The sequence below is a fragment of the Myotis lucifugus genome, unplaced genomic scaffold, assembly GCF_000147115.1.
Source record: "Myotis lucifugus unplaced genomic scaffold, Myoluc2.0 scaffold_18, whole genome shotgun sequence".
Classification (NCBI taxonomy): domain Eukaryota; kingdom Metazoa; phylum Chordata; class Mammalia; order Chiroptera; family Vespertilionidae; genus Myotis; species Myotis lucifugus.
Window position 1 is genome coordinate 6,103,840 of NW_005871066.1, and position 27,499 is coordinate 6,131,338.

A 27,499-nucleotide genomic window follows, 5' to 3' on the forward strand; every position below is an offset into this window, starting at 1 on the left:
GTCCATATAAGAGAAAAAGAAAGGCAACATAATCATTTCCAAAGTGACATACTGAAAGAAAGACTCAACTAACCAGCACTGGCTTTAAAGAGAGAAGCTGGCCATAAGGCAAGGACTATCAGTTTCTAGAAGCTGGAAAAAGCAAAGAAATGTATTTTCCCCTAGAGCCTCTAATAGGAAACATATTTAATTTAGCCCAGGGAAACCTATTTTAGATTTCAGATCTACAGAATCATAGGATAATAAATTTGCATTATTTTAAACTATTCTGTAGAAAAATGTTTTAGCAATAATAGACAACTAATATAATCAGATACCATATTAGGTTATAATAATACTAAGATATCTTCTTGCCTTTAAGTTCACAGTGCTTAAAATGGAGAAAATAGATACATACAATTCTTGAAATCAATATTAAATGTCAATAAAATAGATATTAAATAGATATTCTGAGTCTTGGCTTTCAGTAAAGATGGCAGCGTAGGTAAATGCGGTACTCACATCCTCCCACAACCACATCAAAATGTCAACTAAACTACAAAACAACCATCGTTCATAACTGCCTAAAATATAGCTGAACAGAAGTCCTACTACTAAGGATATAAAAGGGAAACCACATCAAACTGATGGGAGGGGTGGAGACACAGAAAGGGCTGGTCCCAGGCCCACGGTTGGCAGATAAAAATCAGGAGTGATATCTCTGGGCTGTGGACATCACCCCTGAGGAGCCAAGGATCCCAGACCCACAGCAGGCCACCCAGTGGGTAGCTCCAGTGCCAGGGAGAGAATAAGAGAAGGAAAGTCCTTGAGATGAGATACTTAAATTAGTAATGGCAGTACTTCTCGATCTTAAAGACTCAGCAGCAATAAATTCACATATACCCCATGTAAACGTGGAACAAGTGAAAGCGTTTTGTTTCTATCCTGACCACCTCCAGTTTTACTTTTATCATATTTTCTATAATCTTTCACCTATATTCTCCAGTGCATGACAATTTGAGGTACTTTAAATCCTTTAGTGACTCTTGCAACAAAATTATTTCCTTTGGAGTGGCATCTTGTTTTAGAAGCAAAATTTTAGAAATTATACCTGCCAATCTGTATGAAAATGTGTCCCCTTTTAACTTTCCTGTCCTTTCTCCTGCATCTAAATTGCAGCAGTAAACACCTTCTTTGGGAACTCTGCAACAGCAGGTGCGTGTCCTACTAAATTATAAGAGAAAAATGAGTTGAGTTAAATTACCTGGGATACTGTGCCCACACACCAGAAGCATTACAGCAGCGAGAGCTGAGATGAAGTGGCAAATTCCTCATCTCAAATTTGGTTTGTCCAGGCAAATAGTTCATTCTGCTCTTCCTCCTACTCAGCAAATAACCTAAAAGAGTCCTAGTTGTTTAAGTTTTGTAACATTTTCTTTAAAATATAATGGGCAATATTTTACCAAATTCCTTTCATACCCATTATTTCATTTAACCTCACGATAACTTCAGAAATCATAAATATCAGCATTTCACAACTCATGAAGCTGAGGTACACAGGGGTAGATATACTAAAAATTACAGGATTGAAACGCAGATGTTCTCACCCACATTTCCTCTGAACTATAAAAGTCCCTAGAAAGCTTAATAGACATGAGAATTTTTTCAATCTGTCGCATTTTTAACCTTTCTAATTATATTCAATGCTATATGTTGAACATTATGGATATTTTAGTATTATAAAGATATTGTAAATATTGTATATTTTAGTATTTTGTTTCTATTCCACATGTCTAGGAAACTTGCTAAATATGAATTGGGTGTCAACCCTTACTTTGACTTTTATTTTTTCTTCTAGTTCAATAGAAAAATTCCATATTATCTCTTTTTTCTTTTTCTTTCTGTCTGTAATAATTAAGCCACTTTCCCTTGTTTATCTCATAGTATTCCACTTTAAAATTAGAAGCTATTCAGCTATTTAAGAATAGTTCAAATTCCAAAACATCATATAGAATAACAGAGTCACATGCTATTGATGACTTGTTATTTACTCAATACTGAGAATAAATGAGTGGTTGAATGACTTTTTCAACAAAGTTGAAGTTTATTGGACACTTTTAAAAATTATCCTAATTCACAGAATGTCATGGCAATGTTGGTTCCCCTTCTAGAAGGAAAATCCTCTTGAATTATTAAGCAAAAATAAGCTTTGTTTGTTTGCTATAAGCTAATAAAACGTATCAATAGCCTGTCTTATCTTTTATGAATTGACCCCATTACAATACTTTTTAAAATCTACTTACTCTTCTGTCCATTTATTTTATAGATTTAATTCAGACATATGCTGTCAGGATTTTCTAAACCTATTCCTATTCTCTTTTTTCTTATTTTATTTGTTTTCTTTATTGCTTAAGGTATTACATATGTGTCCTTATTGCCCCATTGCCTCCTACCCCCCCCCACTCAAGCCCTCACCCCCCTTTTGTCTGTGTCCATTGGATAGGCTTATATGTATGCGTACAAGTCCTTTGGTAAATCTCTCCCCCTTACCCACACCCTCCCCTCCCTTCCCTCTGAGGTCTGATCGATGCTTCTCTGTCTCTGGATCTGTTTTTGTTCATCAGTTTATGTTGTTCATTATATTCCATAAATGAGTGAGATCATGTGATATTTATCTTTCTCTGACTGGCTTATTTCGCTTAGCATAATGCTCTCCCCTATTCCTATTCTTAGCTCAAAGAATTTTTTACATCTATTATAGCATCTAGCAACATCTCTTTTACAGTGTTGTTTCATTGCATTTTAAATTATTTACTTTTTAAATAATTTAAGACATAGAGAAGAGTTTAAAAATAGTTACAAAGAGTTTCTATGTGCTCTTTACCTATTTCCCCTAATCCTAACCTGTTATGTAACCATGGTACAATTGTCAAAACTAAGAATGTAATATTAGTACAATGCTATTAACTAAATCATAGACTTTACTTGGATTTCACCAACTTTTCCACTAATATCTTTTTTCTATACCTGGGTCTAATTCAGGATTACTGAAGAAGAAGAATAACTGTTATTATATATAATGATCCAAATAACAAAAATATCATTTGAATTACAACTCAAGTAACATAAATATCCATTTGTTCATACTGATATAACAAATGATTAAACAAATAATTGGGGTTAAGGGATAAGTCTTTTTTACAGAAGTATTAAAAAATGTAGAAGGAATGAAATAAGTAGAAAATTACCATAGACTATCACAGTAGTAATTGCTGTAGACAAAATCCACTAATGAAGACTTAAAACTAGTGGGTGAATGTTTAATGAAAACAGGATATTTGTAATATAGCGCCATCTTCCATGTAATGTAGTTTGAGAATTCCTAACCCAAATTCATTTGAAAAACAAGTTTACCAACTAGAGTACATTATTTCTGTGTACTAATTTGTGTCTTTAGCTTACAGTATCCAATAAAAATAAACATTTCCAAAAGTTATTTAGGTCAGTTCCTTTCTTCCCTATTCTTTTCAGTATAGTATGCCATTCATTTGTCACAGTCTAGATAGTACCTTGGGGTTTCTTGACATCTTGGATGATTTTTTTCTTAATTTACATATTCTTTACAGTTGTGTGGGTTTTGACAAATGCATTAAGTTCTCTATACTGCCACAGTATCATACAGAACAGATTAATCATCCCCAAAATTCTCTTGTGCTGCCCCTTTATATTCAATCTCTAACCACACTCTTAAACACTATCAACTACTCATCTGTCTCTAACTATATTTCTGCATCTACTGGAATATTATACAATTATATAATTATGTAATTAAATTATGTAATATGCAGCCTTTTTTTCCTGATTTATTTCACATAGTAAAATGCAGTTAAAATTTACCTAGTGTGTATGGAGGGGAGGGGCTGGTCAGAAGGGTGTTCCGAGAGGTATTTGGAGACTTCCAGAATGATAACATGAGGAGCTCCACAAATCCAGTCCTTGGTGAAACAACCATTGCTGGCGAAAATTATTATTAAAAACAACCATTTAAAGTTTCTTTAAGTTATCCTCAAGGCATACAGCAAAGAAAGAAATATTTAATAAATCTCAATAAGAACATCAAAAGTCTGTGGCCCTTGAGCCATAACCCACTCCCTCCACAAACCCCCTCCTTTCAGCGCCTCTGAGATCAGCAGGATAGAAGCCCTATTCCATGTGGGTACATCCAAGTACACAGAGCTTCCAATCCACCCAGCTCCCAGCCAAGCACTACAGTATATCTCCAGAAGGTGCAGGTCAACGGCATATCTCATTTCTGCCCCAGTCTCAGCTCAGTATTGCAGAGTCTCTATTTCAGGAGAGAACTATTAGAGGGCTGTCTCCTTCCACACAACTCCAACTCACAGAACAGAGGCTCTACCCAGGTAGGATAGGCCAAAAATATTGAGATTCCAGTTACTTTTGTCCCAGCTTGCTCATAGAACAGGGGTCCTATACTAGGAAAGGCAAAACACAAAGGCCTGCCTGGCTGGTGTAGCTCAGTGGTTGAGCATCAACCTGTGAACCAGGAGGCCATGGTTGGATTCCCCGTTGGGACACATGCCCGGGTTGTGGGCTCAATCCCCAGTGTAGGGTGTGCAGGAGGCAGCTGATCAAGGATTCTCTCTCATCATTGATGTTTCTATCCCTCTCTTCCTTCCTCTCTCTGAAATCAATAAAGATTTAAAAAACAAAACAAAACACGTATTAAAAACACAAAGGCCAGAAGCTACCCCTCCCCCCAGTGCCTTGCTCAGAAAGCAGGAGTGTGACTCTGAGAGAAATCACTACTGTCCCTGCCTACAGCTCCAGAGCAGTCCCTCAGAGATGTAGCCCAGAGAGAGAAAGAAAAAATAATAACAGAAATTTCAAGAGTTACCCCAAAGGAACTGACTATATTTGGAAAGAGTATGAAGAAGATCACAACTAAGGATGCTCTCAAAAGCAATGGAGATTTGGAAACTTTCTGGTGGCAATTAATAAAAAAGAAAAAAATAAATAAACTGGAGGCTCAGGGAAAAGACAGTTAAGTAGGCCCCTTCCCCGTCCTGGTTTCAGAATAGACCACAAAGACTGGCCTTAAAATCTATCCCTGCAAAGCGGGACCAATGTCGTCATTCAAACTGTAGAGCTATTTATGCTATAAATAAATAAATAAATAAATAAATAAATAAATAAATAAAACCTGTCAACTAATGGAAAATAACAACAGGATGTTATATCAACAGAGGCAGACAATTTGACAGAGAGATTGAGAAAATTAAGAGTCTGCTAAAACCAAGGTAATCCTAAAATGACTCTACACATGTCTGAAGCTACACCCTCTGTATGGATACATTAGATGCTTCAACCCGTGAATGTATTGGTAGGGGCTGCAGGGAGGGTGATACTTCACTAAATCCTTCCAAGTATAAAATTAACCAAAAGAAATACAAGATTTGTACACTGAAAACTACAAAACACTTTTTAAATAAAGAAGAGTAAGTAAGTGGAAAGATATAACTTCCTCATGAATCAAGAGATGGGATCAAATTAATGGATTAGGAATGGGGTCGTGGTAGATGTGACTATAAGGAGTGGCATAAGGAGGATAGATCTTTGTGGTCATGGAACAGTTCTGCATCTTGATTGTGGTTGTGGTTACATGAATCTATACATTGGTGTAACACAATGGGATGGAACTATATATACACATTGTACCAAATATCAGATTCCTGGTTTTGCTATTATATGATTTTATGTAAGATGCAATCACTGAAGAAAACTGAGTGAGGAATTCATAGGTCCTCTCTGTACCATCTTTGCAACTAATTGTTAATCTAATAATTTCGACATAAAAAGCTTTAAAATATTACTGGTGGTATATGTTGATAATAGGTGAGGCTATGCATGTGTAGGGGTTATGGGCATATGGGAACTCTTTGTACCTTGTTGATTTTGCTGTGAACCTAAAATTGCTCCAAAAAAGAAAATCTTTATGGGAAAAAAGTTGATACTCTGAGTAGGTTGACATTACCTTTAAACTAGGCTTCACAGTACCAAAATAGAGCCACCATAGCTCAGTTTGTTGTCTGAGACCTGCAGATTCAGAATTCACTCATAATCTATTTCACGAGTGCCAGCTGTGTTCAGAATGGTGTCTTAGGGACTGGAGAGAAAGAATCACAGTACTTGGTTGGCTCGAAGCAAATATGAGATTAATTAATAATCATAGATACCAAATTATTTCTTAGCAAGGAGAGTAAATTATTTCTTGCCAAAAAGTCTAGAATATGTTATATCCATTTGCCAGGGTATCTTTTTGTGGTATTAAGGAACTTATAGAGGGTCAAGTTAATAATTAAAACACTGTTAAAATGGCAGAGCCCAAATAACAGTCAGGTCTGTTCAACTATAAAGACCATATTAATAGCCACAACACTCCCTTCCTTGGGGAATCGCCTAAATATCCCTAAATCTATTCTAGGCCTATGCCATCAAAATCCCTGATACTGGAGCTCTGGGATCCATGATTTGGAAAAGTTCCCTAGGTGACTCTAGTGCACATCCTGTTTGAGAACAATTTCCCAATGATATAGAAGAGCTTACAACAACTATTGACACTACCGTGTAACACTAAGAAATTGGAGAGCATCTGAAACCAATTTTGAAAATTTAACCATTTTTCATAAAAGTTAAATGAGACATATCTATTTTGCAAAAATGAGAATCTGTAGAGAAGTATTTCCAAGAGTAACTGCATTCTGGAAACATTTTAATTACATTTTATAAATTAGCAAAAATCTGTTTGGTAAAGAAAAAAATGAATTTAAATTATCTTTCATTTAAATTCTTGACAAGGGATCAACTACAATTGTGAGGAGAAGATCTGAACACTTGATTGAGTGTGAGGCTGTCTTAGTGTTCCTCCGGCATCAGAAATAAAAACCTCAGCTGGGATGCAGAAATATCAATAATAGCTCAGGCTTCATACTACTCAGGGTTTCATGTCCCTAAAACAGCAAAGGGAGAATTATGATAATCAATAAATTTGAATTGTGAGAAAACAAAAGCAATGGCATATAAGAATCCTCTGATTTTTTGTAAGCATTGTTTTAAATTATGGAACCCTGAAATTTAACATTTTATTTTGCGTGTTCTATAGAGGACTGCCCCATTGCCACTTTACACTTTTTTCTTTTTATCAGGAAACCCTTTATTTTAATTAAAAAAGTAAATAAACCCCCAATATATATAAAGCATTTAAAAGTGTATTAGTGTAAATATATTAATGTACGTAAATGTTCAAAATTACAACATTCGCTTACCCCACAAGCAATATAAAAATTAGGGTTTTAAATTTGTAGTTAGTTATTTATTAACTTCTTAAGTCAATTTATTTTTATATTTTGTTTCCAATTACTTATTTGCATAAATAAGTACCTATAAAGTATATAAACTTTTTGAGCACTTCAACTAACAACTATTTCAGACTTCTCTTCAAGAAAAATGATCTAATTTTTTAAAAATAGTAAGAAACTTTTCTTTAAAATAGATACATTTGAGTTCAGATACTACAGAGCAACAAGTGTACCCTATACATCTCCCACTGAATGAGGCTATAGGACCTAGACAGAATACCTGGAGCAGCTACTCAAGAATTCAAAACTAAATAGCAACAAGTGGATTAGGGAAGAACAGAATTCAAATGCCACCATATAAGTGTTGAATTTACCTTTTTTTTAAAAAAAATGCTATATCCCTAGTCTGAACTTACATAGAAAACCAAGAAGTGTGTTTTTGCCCCTCCACCCCCAAGTTCCCATTTGTTGTAACTGGGTCCTCCAACATGATGGCATTTGGAGGTGCAGTCTGAGAGAAGTGACCAGAACCTGAGGGCAAAGCCTTCATGAATGGTATTTACACCCTTATAAAAGAGACCTCTTAGAGTCCCTTACCCCTTCCACCATGAGAGGACAGAGCAAAATAAATGGCCACCGATGAACCAGAAAATGGGCCTTCTTCATCACACACTGAATCTGCCAGTACCTTGATCTTGGATTTTCCCAGCCTCCAGAAATTTGACCAATACATTTCTGTTGTTTATTAGCCACCCGGTCTATAGTATTTTGGTTATAGCAGCCCGAACGAACTAAGACAGATGCAGACAGAGAAAGCGCCAGAAGCAAGGAATGAGAAAGGGAATGCAGAACACTCAAAGAGAGTGTGGACATATCCCCCACCCTGATTTCCAGGAAAGGGGAGAGGGGTAAGGAGTTGAATGGATCACCAATGCCCAATAATCTCTGACAAACACTGACTTAATAGTAAGCTACTCAGACCCAAGCGAAATGCCTCAGAAGCTATACTGAAAAATAAAACCACAGTTATCCCTGAAAGTCGGGGCAAGAGTGTGCAGGTACAACATTGTGTTCCTTCAGAAGCAATCACAGAGGGAATCCCCAAGCTAATAGTCCCTGGCTGAAAGTAGGGGGGTGGGGGGGTAGACTCCCTGTACTGTGATAGCAGCCTCCCAGTCACACTCATCCTACTATGAAGAACAAAAATCTAACTGGCTGAGAGCAACCTTTGAACAATAAGTGGCTTATGCCAACCCAAGAGTGACCCCTAAATTAAAGATAAAAATAAGTGGAAATAATCTGAGCTGGGACAGCAGAGGCTATACATTACAGGGAAAATAGACTTCACAGGATTGGTGCAGCCACGTCACTGGTGTTTGACTTAGTAAGCAGCAAGTAAAACAACTCCTGGGTCTAAACAACTCCTGGATCTAAAATTTCTAGGCATCAACAAAAAATTATGAGACATGCAAAGAAATAGTCAAGTGTGTCCAATAAATAGAAAGAAAAAGCTGGCAATAGAAACTGCCTTTGAAGAGGCCCAGATGGTGAACTTAGAAGAAAAGAACTTCAAAGCAGCTATCATAAATACATTCAAAGAACAAAAGGAAACCATGCTTAAAGAATTAAAAGAAGATATGAGGACAATGTCTCATCAAAGAGATAATATCAATGAAGAGATAGAAATATTCAAATTATTAAGAGGAACCAAATGAAAATTCTGTTACTGTACTAAAAGTACAGTAACTGAAATGAAAAATTGACTAGAGAGGCACAGCCATATATTTGAACTGAAAGAAACAGAAATTCAAAGATAGATAATAGAGATTATGCAAGCCTAGAACAGAGAAAAAATAAAGAAAAATGAACAGTCTCAGAGAAATGTGAGACACTATTAAGCATACCAACATACAAATAATAGGAGTACCAGAAAGAGATATGAGGAAGGGATGAAAATATTTTTTAAATGACTGAAAGCTTTGCAAATTTCATGAAAGTATTCATCTACACATCTAAGAAACTCAACGAACTCTAAGTAGGATAAATGTAAAGAGATCCACACATACCCAGACACACCATACTCAATGTTTAAAGACAAAGAGGAAATCCTGAAAGGAGCAAAATAAAAATTAATAAGATTAATATTTAACATTTCATCACACACCATGAAAGTCAGAAGGCAGTGGAGCAACATATTCAAAATGCTGAAAGTAAAAACTACCAAACTACCAAATATTGTATCCAGCAAAACTATCTTTCACAAATGAAGCTAAACTAAAGATAAACCAAAGCAGATAATTTGTTAAGTAGCAGACTTACATTTGAATGAATACGAAAGAAAATTCTTTAGGCTGAAAGTAAATGATACCATAAAGCACTGCAAATCCACACACAGAATACAGAAAGAATATCAATAAAATAATTATGTAGGCGATTATTTTTTTAAAGTATAATTGCATACTTCTCCTTTCTTGACTGATTTGAAAAGTTATAGCAATAAAGTATATGTATATAAGTGTACTCTTGGGCCTATCACATATAGAAATGGCCTATTTTTGTCAATAATAGCACAGGGATGTAGATAAAGCAAAAAGCTCTATTGGAATAAGGAAAGGACATCAGATCCAACTCAGTTCTATCACCCAAAGCCATAGGAAGAAATTAAGAGAAGACAGCATAAATAAAATTAATATAAAAAATTCATATAGGCTGGCTCTCGTTTCTTCTATCAGCTTCCTGGAAATACTTAATATTATATAACATCATATAGAGTAATAATTATAATAGTGAATTGCTGAGTTTACAATATACATAGATGTTTCATATCTATATACACAAAAAGGAACTATATAGGAGCAAAGTTTTCATATTTCACTGTAACAAAGTTTTCATATTTCAGTCAGTATACAACTGAAGTCAATTCTGATAAATTAAGTTGTATATTACAAGCCCAAGAGAAACTAGTAAGTAAATAACTAAAAAAGAGAGAGAGAGATACTTTAGATTCAAACATGCAAGTAGGTTAAAAATAAAAGGATAGAAAAAGATGTATAATGCAAACAGCAACCATAACAGATAAGGGGGCAGCTATACTAATATCAAAAAATATATATTAAAACAAAAAAAAATGTTACTAGAAGTAAAAAGGGACATTTCATGATGATAATAGGGACAATCTATCAGGAAGATATAACATATATGCACATAACAACACAGCTCAAACTACATGAAGCAAAAACTGATTGAAAGGAGAGATAGACAATTCAACATAATAGTTGCAGGCTTCAATACCCAACTTTCAGTCATGGGTATTATGATCAGTTAGTAGATCAACAAGGAAATTCAAGAGTTAACAATGGAATGCAAAAATAAGACCTAACAGGCATCTATGAAATATGCCAAAAAATATACATTCTTCTAAAGAACACCTGGAACATTCAGCAGAATAGATCCTGTGTTAGGCCATAACACAAGCCTAAATAAATATGAAGAAGCTGAAATTATGCAAAGTATGTTTTTTTATTTTACAAATAAAATCAACATTTACAAGTTTAATAAATATATACAAATGTGGAAGTAAGACACTCCTATGTAATCAAAGTTATGAAATTAACCCTTACATTAATGGTCAAATGATTTTTATCATAAAGTACCAAGAAAATTCAATGGGAAAAGACTAGTCTTTTCAATAAATGATGCTGGGACAACGGGATATATCCACATGCAAAATAATACGTGGGATTCTCCACCTCACACCATGCCCAAACATGCACAAATGAACTCAAAATGGATCACACACCTGAATGTAAGTCAAATTATAAAACTTCTAAAAGAAATTATAAGTGAAAATATTCATATCCTTAAATTTGTCAGTAGTTTTTTAGTATGAACCTAAAGTACAAGAAACAAATATAAAAAAGATAAATTGCAAATTCCCGGTCCACTTTTAACTACTAAGTTCTCAAAGAACAGAATTCCATTCCAAGGTCCCTTTAGACTATGACTATGCCGTTTTGTATCTATTCCTCCTTCATTGTTAATCATTTTAGAAAAGTTCTTAAAATATAAAATGTGCTCAGTCCCTGACAATCTTGTTCTTGTTCAGTACTACTAAAATGTTTTATGTATATAAGTAACTACAAAAATAATAAAAAAGTGCTTTCATTAGAATAACTCATTTTAAATTTCCACTTAAGAAACCATTTAAGTTATGAGAATATTTTTTAATATATTTTTATTGATTTCAGAGAGGAAGGGAGAGGGAGAGAGAGATAGAAACATCAATTATGGGAGAGAATCATTGACTGGCTACCCCCCTGCATGCCCCTTTCTGGGGATTGAGCCTGCAACCCGGGCATGTGCCCTGACTGGAAATTGAACCCAGGACCCTTCAGTCCGTAGGCCAACACTCTATCTACTGAGCCAAAGCAGCTAGGGCAAGCTATGAGACTATTTTAACCATTTTTCCTAAATAAAATGGTAGTATATGATTGTTTTTTAAAAACGATACTTATTTTTACAAAACTGAATTTATATTAAGTATAATTTTGTATGATGCTTTGTTCCATTTTTATGAATCAAAACTTTGATGTCATTCCTCAAAAAGATGATAAAGGCAATATATTGTTCCACTGTATTAATAACTTTCAAATTACTTAATCTGTATTTCAGTTTTAAAATAGGCAAATAACTTGAATAGACATTTATTTTTAAAAAATACTTTAGATGTTCCCAGGTCAACAAATACATAGAAAAGTGCTTGACATCACTAATCACCAGGGAAATGCAAATCAAAACCACAATGAGATATCACCTCACACCTGCTGGGATGTCTATTACCAAAAAGATCAGACAAGTGCTGGTGAGGATGTGGAGAAAAGGAAACCCTTGTGCTGCTGGTGGGAATGAAATTGATACAGCCACTATGGAAAATGGCATGAGGTTCCGATTTTTGCTTCCCTGAGGTTACACTTTCTTGGTTTTCATTTTTTACCTATAAAAAAATACATTAGGTCTTTGGTTTGAAAGTTCACGACTTAGGAAAAGTCAATGATCATACTTTGTATCTCCACTCTGAAATACTTTGAAAATGTTAGGAAAATATGAGATGTATATGTTGTTTTTGATGATTAAGCTGTGTTTTAAAGAAAGAATAGACAGATACGGAGAAACACTTTATAAAAACACACAAACAAAAAGTACAAACAAAATTTTCAGATGTTCCCAGGTCAAAAATAATTTTAAAAATCCCTGAAGAGTAAAAGTTGAAACCCTCCATTAAATTCCTCTTAATCATTGAGAAGGAATTTATTACTATTACAGTAAAGTAATTGCAACAAGTATTTAAAAGGATAAAGAGTTCTTTGGTAAGTTAAAAGTGTTTTTGTCAGATTTTAAGCTTTTGTTAATTCATTTCATGCTGTTTTATGCCCATTATTTCTCCTTTTCTGCCTTGAACTGGACTAGGCATCCTCCTTGAATATTTAATAGCGCCGTCTTTGTGCTTTTGATGCAGTCATATATAAACTATATGGTAGGTCTGCAGTTACTATTTGCTGAATGAACAGAAGAATGAATGAATGAAAAAACGAATAAGTGGTTATGGTTTCCTTTGTCCTAAATCATGCCCTTTATGTTTTTATGAAAAGATGAAAAGGGAAGGAGGCTTTTCTTTAATTTAACATAAATTCTACAAACTTATTTCCATCAATGTCATTCAAGAAATGCTCAAGGCATTCCAGTTGGATATATAAATATCTAAATACATATACATATAGGTATGTGTATATAGATCATAGTTCAAAGAAATTAGCATATCCAAATTTCTTAGATATATGAAAAAATGAACATAGAATAACAATAATTTTTATGTGACATTTCAATGAGTTTCCTCTTACATAGTAACACATAAGATGTTTTTGTTTTGTTTTTTTTTGTTAATCCCCATCTGAGAATATTTTTCCCATTGATTTTCAGAGAGAGTGGAAGGCAGGGAGGAGTAGAAAAAAGATAGTGAGGGGGAGACATCAATGTGAAAGAGACACATCAATTGGTTGCCTCCCACTCATGCCTCAACCAGGGCCAGGGATCGAACCTACAACCCATATATATGCCCTTGACCAAGAATCGAACCCATGACCCTTCAGTGTGGGCCAATGCTCTAATCACTTAGTGGCACTGACTAGGGCCACATGGTGTTTTGCATTTAGATTCTTCTCAAATCAACCAAGTAAAATTAAATATTATTGCCTAATACCTTATATCCTATCTAATAATAGACAAAGACTGAAATTGACCATACCTTAGCTACGCCTCCCATTGGCTAATCAGCGAGATATGCAAATTAACCGCCAACAAAGATGGCGGTTAATTTGCATACATAGGCGCAAAGTGGCAGATCGAAGACTAAAGGCGGCTCCGGCCATGGGAGCCGTGAGAGGCTTGAAGGCGCCTCCGGCCGGAACGAAGGCCTGGGTCCCGGGTGCCGGAGGAAAACCGGTGCTGGCAGCCAGGGGAAGGGAAGGCCTATTGCACGAATCTTTTTGTGCAACAGGCCTCTAGTTTTAACATAAAATTGAAGCATAAACTTTCAATTTTTATTTCATTTAATCACTGAAGTCTAACATAGATTGTTTCTTCAAAATTGAAAATATTATACTCAGGTATCATAAAACAGACATATGTAATGATTCTGAACTTATTCATCATTTAAAATGTATCATGTGTATTCAGAGATAAACATAAAATGTATTTTGTATCTCCTTTGTCTACTTTCAGATACTGTTTTACCCTAGGTTTCATCAACTGCTTTCCAGTTGCAGAGAGAGCACTGCATGTATGCACTTCCCAGCAGCACAGAGACAAGGATACAATTTTGTTTATAACCCTCCCAGGGCTATGCAACTGCATTTTAGTAAATATCAACTAATGTCAATGAAATGGTAATCTTTAAAACACACCAGTTGTGTGTGTGTGTGTGTGTGTGTGTGTGTGTGTGTGTGTTAGAAAAAACTTGACTAATAGGTCTATGTTTTGGGGTGCTTAAGGCACATATATTGAAGGATTTTTTTCCAGATGCTCAGATATTTTGCCAAAATGTGCTAAAACAAAATCACTTAGGGGATATGAGCTAGCCTAGAGATTAATAAAACCTCCAACTTCACAGGCTTCCACAAATTATTATGTGAAAAGAACAGATAATTTTAAACTATCAAATATTTCAATACTTCCCTCTGTTTATTTCTATGACATATTTATCCCATACAAAGGTTTTGCTAAAGCAGTTGTCATGGCCTTCTGGGACAGAAAGAATAAGGTTTCTGTAGAAAATGTTAAATTAACTCTGATGGTGATGCGCAGCTCAGGAAGGGTTGTTGGGGGATGGCGCGCTGCCACGGGGTGGGGTTTTGTTTTGGTTCCTTTTAGAGCCTGCAGGTGTTTGGCACTCGTTAAAGTCAGGGCCAGCTGTGATATTTCAGTTCTGAGAGTTCCCTCCCAATAGTTCTCCGAAGTGATGCTGCAGGGTGATGTCTTACACCTGATGTGTTCAACGTGTGTGGTACAAACGGGAAGGCTCTGCTAAATAACACCCTTTGCCCAAACAGAGGTCACAGTATCAAGGAAAGATAATATGAATCAGAGATTCAGTATATATATATAATATATATATATATATATAATTCATTGAGCAGTTCATTCAAAGATAGTAATACACTAGAATCGCCAAACATGCAGTCTTAAGCAAAATACAGAAAGCAAGATAACACATTCTCTTTAGATTCTCATGGTTGATACTGATGCTTTTAAACCCTCTCAGTGGTGAAATCCATACCTATTTTTGCAGGAATTTGAATAGTTTCTATTAAAAGCTGCATTTTCTTTTTAAGTTTATTTGGGTTGGAAAACCTCAAACCACAATGTATTTCATGCACATGTTCCCAAGGGTATGTTAAATGGGACCATACTGAGGTCATCTAATAAGTTTTTTAAGCTTTTTAAGAATTCCTTTAATGTACTGCACAATCTTGGCCTGATTAAAAAAAAATATTTTAAGAAAGCACTTGGAAAAACAACTATTAAAATCTATATGCAGATAATCTATATTATTTATAATAATAAAAGCATAATATGCTAATTAGACCAGCGAGCCAAACGACCTTCCGGACATCATTCCAGATGTCCTTCTGGATGAAGACACGGTGGCGGGGAGGTTAGGGGCAATCAGGCAGGCAGGCGAGTGGTTAGGGGCAATCAAGCAGGCAGGCAGAGTGGTTAGGGGCGATGAGGCAGGCAGGCGAGTGTTTAGGGGTGATCAGGCAGGCAGGCAGGCAAGTGGTTAGGAGCCAGTGGTCCCAGATTGCGAGAGGGATGTCTGACTGCTGGTTTAGACCCAATCCCTGCAGACGGACATCCCCCGAGGGGTCCCAGATTACAAGAGGGTGCAAGCTGGGCTGAGGGACTCCCCCCACCCCCATGCAAAAATTTTGTGCACCGGGCCTCTAGTACTTCTATAATGCAAATGGTTTTCCACAATTTATCATTGAGGGACAAAAAAAAAACAACAAAACTACCACTAGTAAAAAGGTTTTGGATCAAAAATTATCAGTAAATATAGACCAACTCCCTGCCCCCCTCCCATAGTATTCCTGATTAACTCATCAGTGGATACCTGTAGCACCAATTTAACTGTGCAAAGTTCTGAGGCATATAATCAGAGATAGAAGGTAGAGAACCTTGCATCTATCAAAGAAAAAAAAATCATCTGCTGTTTAGGTAAAGTAAAAAAAAAAAACAATAACAACATTTCTCCAAACACTAGACAATAATGAAATTATTTAGGTTAGAAATAGTTTCTGCCATCCTGTACATTTTTGTTGCCTACCAAGAGGAAAATGTAAACCACAAATGAAATGTGAATGGTCTACTTGATAAGTACAGCCACAGAAAATGCTCTCCTATTTGGTGATGCTTCAAAACCTTCTTGTGGGTTTTTTGGGGGTTTTTTTGTTAAACATACCCCTTTCACCTCATCAAAGTCTCACGTTCTGCACCGTGTTCCAGGCCTTGTATTTTACCCAAGTCAGCTTTCAGTGGAACCAGCAGCTGCACTGGCACAGCACACACTGAGAGCTGGGCCCCAGGCGCCAGCAGTGCCGCCCCACATCTGAACAGAAGTGGCCGGCTCCGTGCACCCAGGGCCAAGAAACTCCACAGCTCAGCAGGGGGAAAACAAGGGAGGACACCTTAAACGGAAATTATACTTTCACGGAAAGTGAAAAATAAAAGGATTTTCAATCATCAGGAACGGTGAGTGGTTGAGAACTTCTTGGCATAGAGTTTGCTGATGCTTTTTTTTAAGGATGTTAGTTGGAGCTCAATTTGAAGCTAATGCTCTCCATCTCCACAGGTACACTGGGTGTGCCTCTACCCATCAAACAAAAGTAAGTAAAAGAAAGTGTTTTTTTTTTCACAAAAAAACTAACCACAAAGGGCACCATCAAAACCAGAGCTCCTACCATTCCTTAAGCATTTACATCTGGCAGTCCCTACTATGTGTCCTTACTCAACATGATCTCATTTACCATTTACAACAATATAAAGGAGGAATCCCATTTCACCACTTTCCAGTCAAGGAAGCTGAAATCTAGAGAGTTTATAAAACTGCCCATCAATTTTAACTCCATAGTCTTAACCATTACGTTATGCTTAGTCCCTGAGCTTTTCAACCAAAGGCTTTTCAGCCAGGCCCATAGATAGAGCTTGTCAGTCACTGGATCATTTGGAAAAAAATCTATACTTTGCAGAGAATCAACTCATTCATTCGCTGACTCATGCATCAACAAATATTTATTGAGTATTTGCTAGTGAAGTCCATTTTGAATTTATTTTTCAGAAAGGAAGAAAATTACCAAACTCATACTAAATATCGTGAGCCTGGTACATTAACAACAATAAAGGTTTCTTGAATAAACTATCAAAATAGTTACTTGTAGATGCCCTATTTAAATTTGTGTAAAATCAGTTATGTTACACAAATTAAGAAAAACACTCTCTGATTTTTTTTCACAGTCTACACTCCTTCAAAATTCAAAATTACATGCACTTCTTTCTAAATGAGCCAAATATCCAAGCACAGGGGAAAGACAGTGAGTGCCCTTGCCTCTTGTGGAAAAAAGTCCTACTGACAATTGCCATAGTTGCCTTTGATTATTTTTTAAATGTAATACTACATTGCTCTCTAGTCTTACTAAAAATCCAGATAAATTTTATACATACATTTTAGCATTTAAATTCCACAGAATAAAATTATATATAAGAGAACAACTCTACTTTTGCAACTAGAGTAAAATTATCAACAACTATCACTGTATGCTTAAGAATTTTTGAGGTTAGGACTGTAGCAATTAGAATCTATTTTTTGGTGTGTAAGAAGGCAGTTTTCAGAGCCTTTGGGGGCAGAAAGAAAAGTTGTATTATGGTTTAGATAATTTCAACCTTCTCCATTTAGGAAATGAGCTAAGTACTGGAAATATACCATAGAACAACAATAGAAATTTCTTGCAGGTCAAAAGAGTTGAAATAATTAAACTTAACTACAAATGAAAATTCTAATTATCCTATATTCAATTTGAACCAGCCCATAAAGTGAACAATTTTAAGGTGACAGGGGTATCCTTTTTCATCAAAGCCTAAAAAATAGGTAATGTTAGAATATATCTAATGATTTTTTATGGTGACATTCTTTACTTTAATGACTTTACCCCTGATTAAATACAAGTGGAGCAACAAAACTGCTGAAAAGCTCTCAGGAATTATCTCTAGAGAAATGTGCCCTCCAAATGAGTTAAATGTAAAGCCCTACACAGCTTTGTATCAGCTTTAAGCAGAAAAGTAACAATAAAAACCAACCATCCCCCTTCCCCTACCTCCAACCCCCCAGCCCCAGTACAGCATAAAGCCAAAGATTTGCCTTTCATTCAAGGTTATGAAGTAAGAAGATGGGGCGTCTGGTCTACTACTTCCAGAGTGTGTACGCTGCTACCTCACCACAAGGAATCACAAGGAATTAATTTGCTGATGTGGTGGGACCCTTTCACATAAACACAGTGAGTATCAAGTGGGATCCCTCATTTCAAATACTTATTGACCAAGCCTTGCCTTACTCACAATCTTGGCTGAAAAATAGCACGAGCAGAATTCCTGAATTCATTCACTTTTTTCCTTCAGTAAATATTGTAAACATTGAATTAAATCATGACATTTTCATATATATATATGAAAATGTATATAACATTTTCATATATATATATGAAAATGTATATATGTATACATTATATATTACATGAACATATATATATACATATTCATGTAAGATAAAGGTACCAAAGTAAAGGGTTAGGTCAGTTTTCAACAAAGTTCTCTTAGCTTAAAACGTGTATTCCATTTTCAACAATTCATTTCAAAGATCTTTCATAATATAAATCAAAAGAATTTTTAAAACTCTAGAAATTCAAAACTTTGAAAACTGACAAGATATAGAAATAGTCACAGTGAAACCTTCCCAGAGAAATGAAGTTCTTCTAGCTTTTGGGATTAATATATGAATCTCAGAAATGATAAATAGCTTGCCATGATATTGATTAAAATAAAAACATTATTTTGACACTATCTAAAAATAACCATTTAAACAATATTATAGAAGAACTGTGTGTGTTTTTTTCAGTTGACCCTTTTTCCTGGGCCCCACTAAGGAGCCTGTATCAAGGTAGAGCACAAATCTCTATTCAAGTACAATTTATTCTTCATGAATAACACACATTAATCAAAGCATATAAAAGCCTCTCATTTGCGAAATTAGCTATGCCTTGCTTTGTATAGTTTAAGAGAGCCATATTATGAGAAATAGGCTGTAACTGTGAAAGTTCTCATATTTCTTTTTACAGAGGATGTTTTCTGAATGTCTGACCCCAACCTCTCAGTGGTCTATATTTCTATTTTTCAGGAAAAAAAAATGTCCTGACCTTGGAAATTTTATGTAGTGGCGGCTGAAGAAATATGTTAGATCTGGTAAACATAAAATTATGATTGTAGACAGCCCATTTTAAATTCTAATTATTTCTATTTCATACCCATAGTTTAACATAACAGTAAAATATCAAGTTATGTGATTAAAGTGTAAGACTAATGACTAATTTATATTCATATGAATCAATCTGGATAGAAAACAAAAGCAAATTTTTGTTTTAATCATGGTGTAATAAAAACTTCAAAAAGCAAACCTGAGGTTCTGCAAATAGATTCTTCATATTGTTTATTGGGCCATAGGGGACTTTACTGCCTTCAAAGAGGTGTAACCACTTGCTGGTCGTTTCTTCTTCAAACCTAGAAAGAGACCAAAAAAAGATGCATTTTTATACTCTAAAAGGTGTCCAGCCAGTGTGCTAGTGGTTGAGCATCAACCTATAAACCAGGAGATCATGGTTCGATTCCCAGTTAGGGCACATGCCTGAGTTTCGGGCTCAATCCCTGGTTGGGGGGTATGCGGGAGGTGGCCTATGGATGATTTTCTCATCATTGATATTTCTATTTCTCTCTCCATCTCCATTCCTCTCTGAAATGAATGAAAATATATTTTTTTTAGAAAAGGTAACAACTTTATTTCTCATGTGACCCTCTTTTGCAGCAACCAGTAATGGCAGTGTTTTCTAGTTTCTTTGCTCCTAGTTTTGAGAGAATGTTGCCTATATGAAATGGCTTAAATTGCATTGTAGCCAACCAGGTAGAATTGTTGAAAATCCATGATTCCTCCTATTTCTGTCCTTATGTACTTTTTAACAGAGATTCCCTTGGAGAAGAGAGATAATGTGAAAAAATTGTATTGTTTCAATGTGTCATTGAATTCCTTATAAAAATAATATTGCAATTTTGAGAATATCATATTACTGGGCAAAGTATTTTTTAGGTCTCAGGCATAGAGACTGATATACTATATTACTCCTCAAAACAAAAAAATAAACTAATGTGGTTGTTTTAAAAGAAAGGTACATGTTTTATCACCATTACATTCAGAGTGCATCAGAATTAATAGCCATAAGCATTACTAAAAATAATCTCAGTTACTTATTTATCCATACTGTGACTTAATAACCAGAAAAAAATTAGACATTACTTATAAAGACAGATATCTCAGGTTAGCCAACAACACTCAAATTCATTAAAGTCTTTTACCTTTGTTTTGTTTTTAGTATAACATAAAATTGGAGTTCATAGGCATAAATGCTTATTTGATACTCTTCATTTTCTCTATAAGGAAAAAAAGGGAACCTAATTCATTAATGAAATTTACTGTTTTATATTTCTTCTCTTTTAAAAAAGGACAGAACAGACTTGGATCCTCAAAGACATTCATAGTTTGTATATATGAAGAACTTTAGAACTGCTAATTGTTAAAATAGCAAATTATTTTTAAAGTAACAATCGAGGTGAAAGGTTTTTTAAAAGCATTAGCTAAGGTAGATTACTGGCAGCAAGTAAATTACTTCACTAGTGCAAATAGAGTAGAAATGTTTAGTATTCAAGGACTTCTACTCAGCGCTCTTATACACAGCTAGAATTCATCTCAGATCTACAGATTCCATGGAAAATTATATTAGAGAAATGGACTTCTTCCATATAGAAAAAAGTGTAAAAACACTATCAATACTTTGAAGACATTTCTCTGATTGCCTTCTAGTAGCTACAAAGAAAGAAAAAAAAACAAAGTTTGAATTAATGTATTCTCTAAAAGATAGACTACTACATGAACTATAATGTTTACATATTTATATAAAATAATTTACATTATTATTTTACATTAAAATTTCCATATAAATAAGAATCTGATTAATTTTTTATGTAGGTAATATTACATTTTAGGAATGTAATTGATCCTATTCATGCAGCCACTTATTCTACAAACAGCTAGAGAATGTCTTGATTATTGTCTTTAAATATAATGCCTCCCCATTTCTCTCCATTATGAGAAACAAAGATTTTTCATTATAAATTTTAATTACAGATTAGTAATGTTAATTATCCCTATTTAGTACACAATAAAATATTTCACTCCCAAATATTGAAAAATATTCCTTCATGGGAACACCACAATGCAAGATTAAATGTCTTGCACTAATCAATTCTTTACATCCATATTTTCTTTTCAATGACTGTTAAAGTCATCTCCTGGCTAAGACTTTCGAAGATTTATAGAGATATGTATCACCAAAATGATGTATGTTGAAAGAATAAAAGAGATACTTCAAATATAGAGCCTTTTCATTTAGAGTGTTAATTATTTAAGTTTTCATAAACAGAGTGTTATAATGATTAGTCTGCTAAATTTTCCAGACAAGTGCATTTATCACCACTGGGCTCGCCCAAGTGGCCTGGAAGATCTACACAGAAAACATATGTCAATAACCAAACAAACCCATAGCTGCAGGCTTGCCAAGAGAAAGCTCGAGGGGATAGTTGAAATTTTAGTATTTATATAAGCTTTTCACCACTGGGCAAAAGAGAGGGATTTATTTTATGTTATGGAAAACAGTGGATGCACTTTGGAAATGAGACGGGAGCGAGGCAGCTTCTGGAGATGCAGTTGTGACCACTGTTTGCGTCTTTGTGTGGGTGTGGGTGTGGAATTGTTCATAGATGCCTTAAACTCAGAGACAGAGCATGTCTGCATTCCACTGCTCCCAGAGGATATATCAGTCATTTTCTTCTGAAAATCTATCTCTTGATCTAATCTGATGTAGATTCCTTTCCTTTATCTATGCAAAAAAAGTTATTAAGCACATGTTTTATTAGCCACAAAAATTCTCCTAAAATTTTATAAAAAGCTGATCTAAATCACAGAGAAACACAATCTGGAAGATAAGACAAGTAGGGTGTCCTTAGGTCCAGTTTAGTGATCCTCAAAGCTAGAGCCTCCTCTAGGAAACCCAAAAAAACAATTTGAACTTGGACCGTGCTGCTCAGTGGTTGAGCTTTGACCTCTGAATCAGGATGTCATGGTTCGATTCCAGGTCAGGGCACATGTCTGGTTTCAGGCTTGATCCCCAGGGAAGGGTGCACAAGAGGCAGCTTATTGATGATTCTCTCTCATCATTGATGTTTCTATCTCTCTCTCTTCCTCTCCGTCTCTAAAATCAATAAAAATACATCTATCTATATATAAAAAATACCAATACATACTTAGTTGTGAATTTACTAAATTAACTCCTATATTTAGTTGTAGATTTTTTTGAATTTACTTGATGCTGGATTGGGTATTGTTAATCAGACAGCATCATTTAGGTAGATAAAACACAGCTACATTAAGGTTAAATTTCTTGAGTTTAAATTTCTTAACATCAACATTTAACTTTTAAAAAGCCCTCTTCTTTTTGTCATACTGTCTCTATGGTAGGGTTGTAGATTTGCCAACCACAGTTTTCTGAAAATAAATTTTGATATTTGTGTAACAAAAACCCATAATATTTTAAGATTTGCACACATTAGTTTCATCCTCTTAACATGCCAACTTTCTGGATGTACAGATGACTAGACCCAGAAAGCTGTGCCTTTAAATTCTAAATAATTTTGTGAAAAAGCTAAGCAAACATCTTACATAGACTTAACAAAAACAATGAAGAATTGCAAAACACATTACACTATAAACCAGTAATAACTGAATATAAAACTTTGGGAAAAGATGCTGTTCACGTAACGTAAAGGTTTTTGGAAGTTTATCTCAATATAACAACAATGTTTCCCAAAGATTTTTAAAAGAAAATCCAGGACTTTACCCAGGAGAGTTAGTTTTTAAATTATTAAATTTATTTTTTATTTTATTATTGTGAAACCTTTCGAACAAGCCCAAAAGAAGTGTATGAATAGAAAACTATAGAAAATAATGTAAATACATTTATCTCTTCACCCACCCACATTTTTAAAATGTTAATATCTTAGCATATTTGCTTCATATCTTTTAAGAAACAAAATGGTACAGACACAGGCAAAGTCCCTTTTTTACCTCTACTTAACCTTTTCCCCCTTTTTTCTTCTCAGAAGTAACCACCATCCAAAAAAAGTTCATGTGCATTTCTATATTCATGTTATTGTATATATTTTGCGTGTGTATCTGTTTGGATGTGTATCTTTAAACTTTACATTGCAACTCACTTTTCTTATTAAATATTTTAATTTCAGGATCTATCCATATTCACAAATGTAGATTTGGCTCATTCATTTTATTATCCACTTGGCATGTTTCTGTGAAATAATTCTAAATCTATTTTTTCTCCTAGCAATGGCACATTATTTCCAGTTAATCTGTTCTATGGGGTTGATTCCCTAAGTTATACACAGAGGTAGAATTGCAGAGTCATAAAGCAGGCACATCATTAGCTATCTCAGATTTTGCCAAATTTCTCTACAAAGTGGTTGATGCCAATTTGTGCTTCCACCATGCTCCATGTCCTTAGGTGCTTACCAAGTTGTTATTGTCAAACGGAAGTTTTGCCAAACTGATAGAAGTGGTAACTTTAAGTTGCATTTCTCACAGATGGAGAAATTGAACATATTTTCATAAGTTTACAAGCTTTCAGATATTTTTCTTTCTGTTCTTTCGTTTCTCTTCATATCTTTTGTCCATTTTTCAGCTGAACTCTTTTCTTTTTTCCCCACCTTTTATTGAATTTATAGGGGGGACACTGGCTAATCAAATTATATAGTTTTCAGGTGCACAATTCTATAATACATAATCTGTATATTGTATTGTGTGTTCACCACACAAACCAAGATTCCTTCCATTCTCCTTGATCCTCCCTATATCCTCTTCTGCTTCCCCTCACCCTCATTTTCCTCTGGTAATCACCATACAGTTGTCTGTGTCTATGAGTTTGTTTGTTGGGGGTTTTTTGGTTAATCCTTCACCTTTTTCACCCAGCCCCAAACCTCCTCCCCTCTATCTATGAATCTGTTTCTATTTCATTTGCTGGTTTGTTTTATTCATTAGATTCCACCTATGAGTGGAAATCATATAGTACTTATCTTTCTTTGCCAGGGTTATTTCACTTAGCATAATGGTCTCCAGGTCCAGACATGTGTTGCAAAGGGTAAGATTTCAGTCTTTTTTATGGCCAAGTAGTATTTCATTGTGTAAAAATACCACAGCTTTTAATCCACTCATCTACTGATGCACACTTGGGCTGCTTCTAAACCTTGGCTATTGTAAATAATGCTACAATGAACACAGAGATGCATGTATATTTTTTATAATTTGTGTTTCAGTTCTTAAGATGAATTCCCAGAAGTGGAATAACTAGGTCATGAGGTGTTCCACTTTCAATTTGTGTAGGTAACTCCAAATTGCTTTCCACAGTGGCTGCACCAGTCTGCATTACCACCAACAGTGCACATCTTGGCCAACACTTATTGTCGGTAGATTTATTGATAATAGCTATTCTGTCAAATGTGAGCTTATATCTCCTTGTCATATTTATTTGCATTTCTCTGATGATAGTGACATTGAGCATCTTTTCATATGCCTAGTGTCCTCTTTGGAGCCCTTCTCAACAGGTACCTTCATTCACAGAGTCGACGTACCCTATATACAAATCCTTTACTAGTTATATGCATTCCAAGTTTCTTCTCCTAGTTTTTGATTGTCTTTAACTTTATTTACTTCATTATTCTTTGTCCTTTAAGTTTGCTTTTCAAGTTGGTTTAAAAAATAGTATCTATTATGCTAAGTGAAATAAGCCAATGAAAGAAAAATATCACATGATCTCACTCATTTATGGATAATAAAGACCATTATAAACTGATGAACAAAAATAGATACAGAGGCAGAGCAGCATCGAACAGACTGTCAAACTACAGTGGGAAGGCTGGGTAGGGTTGGGGTGGGGGGTGGTAAGAGATCAACAGAAGGACTTGTATGCATGCATATAAGCATAACCAATGGTCACAAGACACTGGGGGGTAGGGGAGGCTGGGGGAAGATCAAGGGGGGGAAAAAGGAGACATATGTAATACTCTTTGTAATACTTTAAGCAAAAAAAAATAGTATCTAGCTCATAAGCTTATCATGAAAAATTAAAGTACTAATACTTTAAAGGTGCATTGTACTAGAAAGTGCTACATAAATGCTAAATAAATAAAACTATGCTAACATTTCTGGTGAGGCAAACTGTTGGCAAGGAGGGACAAGAAATTAAAATAGAAGTTATGAAAATAAAAATTTGGTACAGGGCTACAGTCCATAAATGTATTGTCAATAGGAAAATGTCTCTTTAGACAAATCTAAGTAAAGCCAAACCCAACCAGAGATTCCATAAGACTCAGGCTGGAGTCTACAATGCAGTTAACTATAAACAGACCTGTGACACTTCCATAACCCACAGAGAAACAGCTGGAATTTGTTGGTCGGCGTTTCTACCGTAAACAGAATCATAGATTTAATATTTCCTGTAATTTCCTCAGACCTTATTTCCTCTTAGGTATTTATCTCTACACATTACTGATAAATTATGGTTGAAGTTATCTTTTTTTCCTCCTAGCATTCACTAGCTCTCTCCTTTGTCTGTGTGTCAATTCATAGGCCACACAAAGTATGTAGTAAGAAGAGTATATCCAGGAAACGCAATCACCGCCTTCTAATTCAGAGTCACTCAGGACTTTTCTTACAACTGGCTCTTAAACACAGTGAGACACTTACTAGGCAAAGTAACCACCATGTCTTAAGATCAACACTAATTATTACCACATTAATAATTTTCATCCATACAAATCATCATTCACAGCTCAGAAACACATTCTGTTCTGTATAAATTCAAAATGAAGTGTAGGTGATAGATTATAATGGTTTCTGGCCTGACCAGCTTTGCTATGACTATCTGCACAGTCTAAGCAACATCACTGCAAACATAATATGGGAAGTCTATAAGGATATTATTCTGCTCATCCCTTTTGTATCTTATAATAATATTGAATAAGATTTGATCTCTGCACTCTTCTGTTACTTTTTTTTCTATTTTTTTTTTATTTCAGAGAGGAAGGGAGAGGGAGAGATAGAAACATTAATGATGAGAGAGAATCATTAATCAGCTGCCTCCGGCACGGCCCCCACCGGGGATAGAGTCCACAACCCGGGCATGTGCCCTTGACCAGAATCGAACCTGGGACCCTTCAGTCCACAGGCCGACGCTCTATCCACTGAACCAAACCAGCTAGAGTGTTACTTTTTATTTTTTATATCAAATTAGCTTTTCCTGAACTTTTAGAAGGAGGCTTGGTTCAAATAGCCTTTCTACCATCACAGAAATCCCTCTTCAGTTTTCTTGTGTGGTGCTAAATATATATATATATATATGGTAACTTGCTTTTCAAAACTTCTTGAGGCTCTTCCCCTCTATTAGGTTTATTTGTACCTTTTCTGTCCTTATGTCTCTTATCCATTTCCTGCTTAATTTTTATTTCACTAGTTTCTCTAGTGGAGGGTGGTTTTCAAGAAGCTATACCGCCCCAGTCTCTCAGATATTACCAGGAACCCCTTGCACTCCCTTCCTAGTTTTAGTTGCTATTGTCAAGTTTGCCCCGTGCCTTCCAAAGGTCACCTGCAGGCTAGTTTGGACTTGTCCTTTGGTCCATTCGAGACCCCAATGCTTTGCTCTATGTTTTCCCTTACAAATGCTCATATCGTGCTTTCTTATGGTGTTTGATGGTTTGTTCCCACTCTTTGGGGTGCAAGTGAATTCCTTGTCATTTTGCTGTAAATGTTTTCCATGACTTTCCCAATCTTGTTCTCTAGTAGCTCTATCTGTTTTTATATGGACATTTGGGAAGATCCATAAACTACGCTGCCTCTGACACTACCATCTTACCTGAAGTTTACTGGTACTATTTTTAAGATATTTGAAGAAGCTTACTTATAGACTGCTAGTCAGTTGCCATTTGGAGCTCACAGACACTCATTTGTGATCCAATTTTTATTCTTTTTTACTGGTCAAATTCAATCTCTTTTCCTTTGACCAACAGGCATCTTTTCATTACTTTTAACCCAGTTGTGCACTGTGTTAAAACATATCACCTAGGTCAGTGGTCGGCAAACTGTGGCTCTCGAG

At 35.2% G+C, this 27,499-nt stretch overlaps 1 protein-coding gene across 2 annotated transcripts in view; it reads right to left on the reverse strand.

Moving 5' to 3' along the window:
* Positions 1-27,499, reverse strand: part of SUGCT (succinyl-CoA:glutarate-CoA transferase) — a 520,039-nt gene that overhangs the window by 285,402 nt on the left and 207,138 nt on the right. For both annotated transcript variants that reach the window (XM_023751066.1, XM_023751067.1), the window contains one exon: positions 19,634-19,736. In XM_023751066.1, the coding sequence (XP_023606834.1) occupies positions 19,634-19,736 (103 nt within the window). The remainder of the gene's footprint in view (positions 1-19,633; positions 19,737-27,499) is intronic.